Source organism: Pipistrellus kuhlii, unplaced genomic scaffold, assembly GCF_014108245.1.
Source record: "Pipistrellus kuhlii isolate mPipKuh1 unplaced genomic scaffold, mPipKuh1.p scaffold_m20_p_18, whole genome shotgun sequence".
NCBI lineage: Eukaryota > Metazoa > Chordata > Mammalia > Chiroptera > Vespertilionidae > Pipistrellus > Pipistrellus kuhlii.
In genome coordinates, this window is record NW_023425493.1 from 25,578,226 (window position 1) to 25,587,745 (window position 9,520).

The 9,520-nt window shown below is 54.7% G+C and overlaps 1 protein-coding gene across 1 annotated transcript; it reads left to right on the forward strand.

Moving 5' to 3' along the window:
• The first annotated feature begins 354 nt into the window (after positions 1-354).
• On the forward strand, positions 355-9,380 carry UBE2Q1 (ubiquitin conjugating enzyme E2 Q1). Its single transcript, XM_036441733.2, has 13 exons — positions 355-834; positions 2,935-3,039; positions 3,345-3,449; positions 4,150-4,200; positions 6,435-6,575; positions 6,781-6,865; positions 7,040-7,100; positions 7,295-7,385; positions 7,504-7,562; positions 7,650-7,698; positions 7,958-8,053; positions 8,387-8,453; positions 8,894-9,380. The coding sequence occupies exons 1-13, from the start codon at positions 508-510 to the stop codon at positions 8,923-8,925; spliced, it is 1,269 nt and encodes a 422-aa protein (XP_036297626.1). The 5' UTR covers positions 355-507; the 3' UTR covers positions 8,926-9,380.
• Positions 9,381-9,520: the final 140 nt, after the last annotated feature.

Sequence of the window (9,520 nt, forward strand, 5' to 3'; positions counted from 1 at the left end):
CGCCGGTCGCCGCGAGACGCAGAGAAAGGGGACCCAGCGCAGGAAACAGGGTCCCGCGCGAGGAGCCCCTGGAAGCACGCGGGCCCGGGTCACGTGAGAGGGGAGAGCGGCGCGCGGACGCACGCACGCACGCTGTACGTAAGCACGCACTGAGGCGCTTAAAACCGGCGAGCCCGGAGCCGCGGTCACATGCGGAGGGTGGCAGACTAGAACAAGGGGCGGGAAAGAAGGCGAGGTCACGTGGAAGAGGCCGAGCGGGGAGGTCACGTGAGGGAGCGGAGGCGGGGCTTCCGAAGAGGAGGAGGAGGGGCGCGCGGCTTCCGGCGGCTAGGGGTGGGGGGAGCGGCGAGCGGAGGGGGGGGGCCCTGTCCCGGAGGTGGCGGCGGCGCCATCTTGGCGAAGGGGGGATCAGGAAGTGCGGACCGCGGCGGCGGCGGCGGCGGCGGAGCCCGGAGCGGAGGCCGGAGGCTCCCGGCCCGCCGGCCCCGGAACGGAGCGGAGCGGAGGATGCAGCAGCCGCAGCCGCAGGGGCAGCAGCAGCCGGGGCCGGGGCAGCAGCTGGGGGGCCAGGGGGCGGCGCCGGGGGCCGGGGGCGGCCCAGGGGGGGGCCCGGGGCCGGGGCCCTGCCTGAGGCGGGAGCTGAAGCTGCTCGAGTCCATCTTCCACCGCGGCCACGAGCGCTTCCGCATTGCCAGCGCCTGCCTGGACGAGCTGAGCTGCGAGTTCCTGCTGGCCGGGGCTGGAGGGGCCGGGGCGGGGGCCACGCCCGGACCGCATCTCCCCGCCCGGGGGTCGGTGCCTGGGGATCCCGTCCGCATCCACTGCAACATCACGGTGAGGATCCCCTTGCGTGCGCCTCTCGGGGAGCCCCCTCTCGGGGACTGGAGATCCCCCACACAGCTTTTCTCTCTGAAGATCTGCGAGGCCGAGTCCTCTCTCTTGGGGCTTGCCCCTTCTCTCCAGGTTACACTTGTTTCTGCCCCTTGAGGTTCTGCCGAGCACCCAGACGCTTTCCCGTTGACCCTTCATAGCGAGGGACCCCCTGACATACAGCGCCTCCACTGCCCCTTCCCACTAACCCACCCGCATCCCAAGGTTCACGATTTGGGGTACTCTGCGACTTTACCTTGCCGCCTAGGGGTGCCCTTTCCCCCCTCACTCTCACTTCAAGGTTCCAGGCCTCCGCGCTGACCTCAGCTGGAAGGACTTGGTTGGGAACTCGACACGTTCCAGTGAAGCCCCTTTTCAGCAGTACCTTTCACTTAGGACGTGGCCACCTGTGAGATCCCTGCCCAGGCACCTCTCACGCAGCCCCTTGGCTCTCTGGATTTTAGGCGGCTCCTCTTCCTCCTCTCCCTCGGATTCCCTTTTCTTCTGCTGTAACCTCTAACTCTCCTTTTGCCCCAGCTGGTAGCAGACCTGCCCCTTCCTCGCTGCTCCCTGAGGATGTCTCCAATTGTCCTGGGTTGTTTGTTGCCTTTCCTGGGGATGGTGGTCTGTCTGAGGACCATCCCGCTCCGCACAGTAACAGTTCCTTTTCTCCCCGGTGAACATCGTTCCATCCCTAGGTGCGCTGCACTAGCCCGCCCTCCTGCCCAGTCCCTCCTCACTGACCCCTTGAACAGCCTTGGCCTCTGGTAACGCGGGACCGCCCGATACTGGATGGGACAGCACTTAGGCTACCTGCTCCGATGGTGTGCTCCCGGCCCAAGCATCGGCTGAGGACTCGGAGAACAGAGCCGGACCAGGCAGGCAGCAGCCTGGGAAAGACAGGCTTTGGGTAGTGTAGCACTTTGGGTCCTGATTCAATTTACATGGTTCCTGTTTTCTGTCCCTTCCCTTCGTCAATCCAGGTCAAAATTTGGTGAGACAGGCCTCGGCTCAGATTGGAGGATGCCCCACCAAAACTTTTCTTCTTCCATCCCCACCAGCACACGCACACCACTTTTCCTCCTTCTAAAGTAGGAAGTTCAGATGGACGCGCTAGGTGTGGCGTAGGTGAAGACCGGAGCGTCTTTAATAATTTGTTTACCTCCAGCGTGGAGGGTTAGGACCATGGCAGAGTAAAAACTCTAGCAAATGCGGATATGGTTTCCTTAGCAAGTGTGGAAACCCCAGGAGTTAATTTTGTTCCTCAATTTAGCTCCTAATTCCTTAAGGGTAGGTTTTCCCCATTCTACCTGCCCTTCCAGTTGCCAGAGGCCATCTACTGTCTTTGTCCCTAAAAGGAAGTTAATTTAGGTTCTGGGTTAGACTCTCTGTGGCCCCTAGAAAGGAGACTCGGCCTGTACTGGCCCGGTCCCCTTGGTTTGGGCAGAGGGGGAGTCTGGTCAGGCTGCGTTTGGCACTGTGGCTCAGGAATGCTGGGAATGCAGCAGTGTAGGCCTCTTTCAGCCTGCCATGTGGAGCCCCACATCCTACGCCTGGACCAAGAGGGTGGCAGGTTCCCAAGAGAGAGGTGGGGAGAATTGGCCTCTGAGGGGTCCTGTTGGAAGTGGGTTGTGGAAATTCTTCTGCTACCCTTTCACTTTTAGATTCTGGACATACAGTCTGGTCTTTAGTCCCTGCCTCCACGGTTAAAATGAAAGTGACCTATAGCCTGCCTTTTCCCATCGGTGTGATTGTGGTGAGGTGATCTGTTCCTCCACTGCTTAAGGAGTGGGAAACTCCGAAGAGGACTTGTGCTGGGTGAGGGAGAACTTCAAGTCCAGAGCCTGGATAAGCCTCCCTCACTGTGCCTGGGGTTTGGCTGTGCTGCTTTCTCTTCTCATGGCCTAGGATTCGTCGAGAAGTTGCTTGATTAGATACTGCCCTGCTGAGCTGGGCTTTTGTGAGCTGGAGAAAGAGCAAAGAAATGAGAAGTTTTGAGCAGGCGAAATCCAGCTTTTCCCAGAACTGCCCACCTTGACCGCTCTCTGCTCTTTTTCCCGCCAGGAGTCGTACCCTGCTGTGCCCCCCATCTGGTCGGTGGAGTCTGATGACCCAAACTTGGCTGCTGTCTTGGAGAGGCTGGTGGACATAAAGAAAGGGAATACTCTGGTAAGGGGGCCAGGGTTGGGGTTGGGCTCGTACCTTGAAGACACACAGAGAGGGAGACACCTGGAAAGAGGATGGTGCAGTAGGCTGGACTTTGGGGGCAGACTTCTTAGGGGAGTTGCTTGCAAAAGACAAGGGGAGACCTGTGCCAGCCCCAGGATTGGTCCAGTAAACTCTCCCACAGCCACATGATCTATGAGGTTTAGTGAACTAGGTACCAATTTGGGTTCTGAGCTAAGCTCATCCATGTACCTGTCAGATTGGGTTGAAAAGGAGTATTTGATGTCACTTTGGTCTCCTACCCCCAGCTATTGCAGCATCTGAAGAGGATCATCTCGGACCTGTGTAAACTCTATAACCTTCCTCAGCATCCGGATGTGGAGATGCTGGATCAGCCCTTGCCAGCAGACCAGGTGAGGCCTTGTGCAGCCTTACCCACAGACGGCGCTCAGGCAGACTGAGACACATCGGCAGCAGTGTCTCCACCCTGCCCACTCCAAACACACAAACTGTGATTCTTGGCTTCTTTTCCCCCCCGACAGGAATCTAGTTAGATGGGACGCTAATAGCTTCACTTATCAAAACTCACCCTCGTGGGCAGTATCCCTTATTTGGAGAAGAGTGGAGGCAGGGGGAGGAGGACTTACTACTGTGTTTCCCCGAAAATAAGACATCCTCCGAAAATAAGACCTAGCGCGTGGAAAGATAAGACATCTCCTGAAAATAAGACCTAGCGCAACTTTGGGAGAAAAAATTAATATAAGACACTGTCTTATTTTCAGGGAAACAGTAGAAGTTGGTGGCCATTGGGGTCTCAGGCCCCTTGTTAAGAAGCAAGAATCCCTCAACTGTCTAGGGATTTTTGGAGAAGATAAACTGGGATTTGTGAGGTGGGCGACAGAAACAGCCATGTAGCTTCTCTTTTATTCTTCAGCATGTGGGAGGAGGAGAGTAATGGGCTGCTAGTGAAGTCATTGCCTGAGCTGTTGCTTCCTCTCAGACCTGGCTGGTGGGCAGGCTGGCAGACCCGGAAGCTTGCGGGAGGAGGCGAGAGGTTGCGTTCTGGGAAGCCCCCGGGGCTCTGATCTCCCACCTTTCCTCTCCCCACTGCAGTGCACACAGGAAGACGTGTCTTCGGAGGATGAAGATGAGGAGATGCCTGAGGTAGGCTTGCCACCTGAGGCAGCATTGACAGGAAACTCAAATCAGCAGCTTTGAGCACCCACAGTGTACAAAGCTCCAGTGTAGCCCTAGCCTGTTTTTCTCAATGGTTAGAGCCCGAGGACTGGAGGATCCTGGGTTTGATTCTGGTCAAGGGCACGTACCTTAGTTGCAGGTTTGATCCCTGGCTCCAGATGGGGTATGTGCGGGAGGCAACCAGTCACATCGATGTTGCTCTCTGTCTCTCTCCCTTCCTTCTACTCTTCAATGGAAAAAAAATCAATGGAAAAAAATATCCTCAGAGGATTAACAGAGCTCCAGTCTAGAACTGGGGAGGGAAAAATGCCAACGAGTAAAGACAGATTTACTGACCTGGAGGAATGGCCAGTGTAATAAGGAGACAAGGCACTCACATCCAACCACTGAAGACAGTTAAGTGCAAAGCTGTTTATACCACAGAGCAACAAGTTAATTTCTTTTTTTTTTTTTTTATCCTCACCCGAGGACTTTTTCCCATTATTTTTAGAGAGAGTGGAAGGAAGTGGGAGAGACAGAGAGAGAAACATTGGACTGGTTGCTTCCCGCCCCGACTGGGGCCAGGGGTCCTGCCTGCAACCAAGGTATGTGCCCTTGACCGGGAATTAACCCCGAGACCCTTCAGACCATGGACCACTGCTCTATCCACTAAGCCAAACTGGTCAGGTGCAGAAGTTAATTTCAGATGGCTTTGGAGTCAGGCATTGGTTTACATCCTGTATCTCCAAGATTATCTTAACTTGGGAATTTTATCTAATTTTAGTAAGCTGCAGTTTCCTTATTTATAAAGCAGAATTATTATATCTATGATATATGGTTGTCTTGAAGATTAAATGAGGTATTGCATGTAAAGGGCTTCATACAGTACATAGTGCTAAACAATTTATCTGATATATTTTTAAAACATGGATACTTACGCATAACACTAAAATTAAAACTTGAGCTTCAGAGCCAGGCAAATTTGATTCACATTTTAGCTCTGCTAAGAGTTGTATGACTTTGGACATGAGAATTAACATTACTAAACCTCAGCTTTCTTAACTGTAAACGGGAATAGTGATCACATAAAAGCATGGCGGTTGTAAGAATGAACTGAGCTGGTGTGCGTAGCATCCAGTATCGTGCCCGACATATAATAAACGTTCCGTAGCCGAAACCAGTTTGGCTCAGTGGATAGAGCATCGGTCTGTGGACCGAAAGGTCCCAGGTTCGATTCCGGTCAAGGGCATGTACCTTGGTTGCAGGCACATCCCCGGTAGGCGGTCGATGTTTCTCTCTCATCGACGTTTCTAGCTCTCTATCTCTCTCCCTTCCTCTCTGTAAAAAATCAATAAAATGTATTTTAAAAAATAATAAACATTCCATAGATGTCAGCATCAAGGTAGTAATTAGGAAGTCAGTATTGCTGTGTCCTGCTGGAGCCCGGAGATCTTTTGGATTGCTCTGTCTCCAAGCATTGCTTTAACGTCCAGGTTCTGTAACTCTGTTAAGGTCTTAAGACACAAGACTCGTGACACATGAAACTTACTCCTGTCAGACAGTAGAGAGCCCTCCGCGCCATCCCCCCAGCTTCTAACAGAGGGTTCAAATCCTGGAGGTGGGCTTTCCCATCATGCACAGCGAACTGTGTGTGATGGAAAGCAGGGTGAATTCTGTTCTTGACCTCTACCAAGCTCCCTCGCTGGAACTCTTTCCCCATCCCCCTCTTGTCAGTGGGTGCCTTTGCTTGAATCAGGTCAGCACCACCTGGGAGGGCATGAGATTTCTGATCCAGGTTTCTCCTCTAACCTGGAGTCCTGAGAACTCTTGGGTACAATAGTCACCTGGTGAAACATGATCTTTCCCAGTGTCAGGCCAAAGTCATTCTAGGAATTAAGAGCTGCTGCCAAGGGAGAGTTTTAGGAACGGTTGGAGCAGGGTCAGGCTGGGAAACGAGGACTGAGTCTCTGCTTGCTTTCCCTCGGTCCACACGTGGTTCTGCTGAAGAACTGACTGGGAAGGGAATTGGCCTTGTCTTTTAGATTGTGGAGGGAATGAGGCTGGGAATTGCTGCCGAGACAGAGAGGATGCTGTGCTCCTCAGCTTCTGGAGAGTCCGTTGGTCCTTAACTTGCAGCTCTAGACCAAATAGGACTGGGAAGGCGATGGCCCTCTCCACAGCCCGTATTGGTTTCTTTTCTCCTCCCTCCCATACCGCCCCAGGACACAGAAGACCTGGATCACTATGAAATGAAAGAGGAAGAGCCAGCTGAGGGCAAGAAATCTGAAGATGATGGCATCGGAAAAGAAAACTTGGCCATACTAGAGAAAATTAAAAAGAACCAGAGGCAAGATTACTTAAATGTACGTACCTTCTAGGGAGAGGCTGGGCCAGGGTTTGGTGGGTACCGGCCAGAAGGTGGTGGGCCACCATGTATCGGTCTGGGAGCAGGTTGTTTTCTGGCATGAGTTACGGGTGTGCCTAATCCTTGCTCAGGTCCTGTTAAGGTCTAGTATGTGTGTTTTCAAACCACCTGACCCAGAGATGTTTGTCTTCTCTCCCTTGCAGGGGGCAGTGTCTGGCTCGGTGCAGGCCACTGACCGGCTGATGAAGGAGCTCAGGGATATATACCGATCACAGAGTTTCAAAGGCGGTGAGTTAGCCTCTGGGAGGGCCTGAGCCGGAGCTTCTCATAAAGAAGGACCTGGGCCAGAACGGAGCTCCGCAAGCCAGTGGCTTAGAGCGGCTGCATGTCCAGGGGTGCACCTGGAGCCTCGATAGTTTCCTTCAGCTGGAGCATCCTAACACCCGTCTTCCCGCCTTCCAGGAAACTATGCAGTCGAACTCGTGAATGACAGCCTTTATGATTGGAATGTCAAACTCCTCAAGTGAGTGGGGACCCTGGGATTGGAAAGGAAGTTGGGGCCTAGTACGTGGGGAGCCCCTGCTGGCAGTCTTGGGCAGTCCCAGGAGCAGGTGTGGGCAGGGGGGGTCCCTCTGCTGCCTGCCAGGGGAAGTGGGGGTGGACACAAGGCTCCTGAGCGAGGACAAGGAGTCTGAGCCCAGGCGCATTGCTTCATAGAGTTGACCAGGACAGCGCTTTGCACAACGATCTCCAGATCCTCAAAGAGAAAGAAGGTGCAGACTTCATCCTACTTAACTTTTCCTTTAAAGTAAGTCTGCTTCCCCTCCAGCTCCTCCCTTCTGGGCCCAGGCCGCCTCCGCCACCTGACTGGTACAACCTTGTGGCCGACACTTGCCTCCCCCAATCATTGCCTTTGTCTCTCACAGGATAACTTTCCATTTGACCCACCGTTTGTCAGGGTTGTGTCTCCAGTCCTCTCCGGAGGGTGAGTGGCGGAGGGCGGCTCCTGTTACTGAAGGTGAGAAAGGGGTGTGAGCTTTGCCAGGCACAACTGACTAACCTTTCTCTGCAGGTATGTTCTGGGTGGAGGCGCCATCTGCATGGAGCTTCTCACCAAGCAGGTGAGCCTGTCTCTTGCTCTTGGTCACTTGGCCAGGGCGGGGCTCAGCTGAGCTTTACCGCACGCTCTTGGGTTTGGGGCGATGGGCTTAAGGTGGCCCTTTCATTTGCCAGGCAGAGCCTGACACCCACGGACCCAAACAGGTGGTGGCTGTTCCGGGGTGAAGGGCAGGCCCTTCCACAGATGCAGCTCCTTGCGGAGGACGGTGTAAGGTTTCTGGGAACTCGCCTGACGTGCTGCTTTCTCTCCCCGATGCCCAGGGCTGGAGCAGTGCCTACTCGATAGAGTCCGTCATCATGCAGATCAGTGCCACGCTGGTGAAGGGGAAAGCACGAGTGCAGTTCGGAGCCAACAAAGTAAGGAGCTGGGCCCGGGCCTGCTCAGCGGCCTGGAGCCTGGGACCGCCGGGGCCACTGGCAGGCCCAGGCTGCCGTCTCTGAGGGCCTCGGGGATGAAGCCCTCTGGGCTCTGGCATCGGATGGGTGGGCCTGGGCACCCACGGTGGGGTCAGGAGAGGGCCTTGGCCTGAGGCGAGGACCCGGGCCTGGAAAGGGAGGGCTGTGGGGTTGCAGCCCAGAGGGGCCCACAGGTGGGGGCACTTACATGTCTGGGTCTCTGGGTGACGGTCTCGGGAAGGTGAGGAAAGCCACAGCTGGCCACGGCCTGATTTGGCGGCTTCCTCTCCCCAGTCTCAATACAGTCTGACAAGAGCACAGCAGTCCTACAAGTCCTTGGTGCAGATCCACGAAAAAAACGGTGAGGCTGGAGCCAGGACTCGAGACTCGGACACTGGGAAGGCCCGAGGTTTTCACTTCCAGCCAAATCGCAAGAACCCCTTCTTTTGGTTTCTGAGCCTTTCTCGCCCGTTAGCACAGCCACCTGCCCCCGTTACCCAGAGTAGGCTGGAGGTGGCTCCCTCCACCGCCTCTTCCCCAGAAAAGCACCAGGTCATCCCCATGTGGATTGGTGCTCCCCTCCCACCACCTGTGAGGAAGCTCACCTCACTGTCATCTCGGGCTGGGCACATCCTCTCCCCTTCCTGTGACCGCCAGGTGGGCAGTTCCGCTTCCCCTGCTCCTCTCCCCGCACCGGAAGTCCTGTCTGGGGTCATTTCACCTGAACCCTGGAGCCTTCAGCGAGGGGCTGGGAGCAGGGACGTCAGCGCCCCCTCACTGTTTCGTTGGGTTCCTTTGCAGGCTGGTACACACCCCCAAAGGAAGATGGCTAACCCCGGAGCGCCATCCCCCGCCTCCCTCCCCAGGCACCACTGGACCAATTACCTTTGAATGCTGTATTTGGATCTTACGCTGCCTCTGTGGTTCCCTCCCTCGTTTTTCCTGGACGTGATAGCTCTGCCTATTGCAGGACAATGATGGCTATTCTAAACGCTAAGGAAAAAACCAACACCGAACCGTCTCAAGTACTCAAGACTGACTTACAGACCAACCAACCACCTGGCTGGAACCCTTGCTAGCAGGCATTCTTATAAAAGAAACTTTTGAGCCTCCTTACATTGCTGGAAACTCAGCTGTGCTCCAGATAGAGCCTCCTTACCTATGCTATGGATTTTTAATTTATTTTCTCTTATCTCATGTACACTGCTTTTTTTGGTTACAGTGTATGATGGATGTGTATGGAAAAAAATGTATCTTTGGGAAAACAATTACAGTTTGTTAATTTGAAGATGCTGGTCTTGACTCATCTTTATTTTTGGTCCCACATCCACCCCACCCCCATCCCCTAAACTGTTTGGGTGGTGGGGGAGGGGTCGAGATGAGCGGCTGCACTTCACTGCTGAAGCCAGAGAAAGGTGGAGCGGAAGC

Coding starts and splice junctions, on each gene's coding strand:
- UBE2Q1 (XM_036441733.2), top strand. CDS start 508: ATGCAGCAGCCGCAGCCGCAGGGGCAGCAGCAGCCGGGGCCGGGGCAG. Junction 7,386..7,503: donor TACTTAACTTTTCCTTTAAA/GTAAGTCTGCTT, acceptor TGTCTCTCACAG/GATAACTTTCCATTTGACCC. Junction 8,054..8,386: donor TGCAGTTCGGAGCCAACAAA/GTAAGGAGCTGG, acceptor TCCTCTCCCCAG/TCTCAATACAGTCTGACAAG.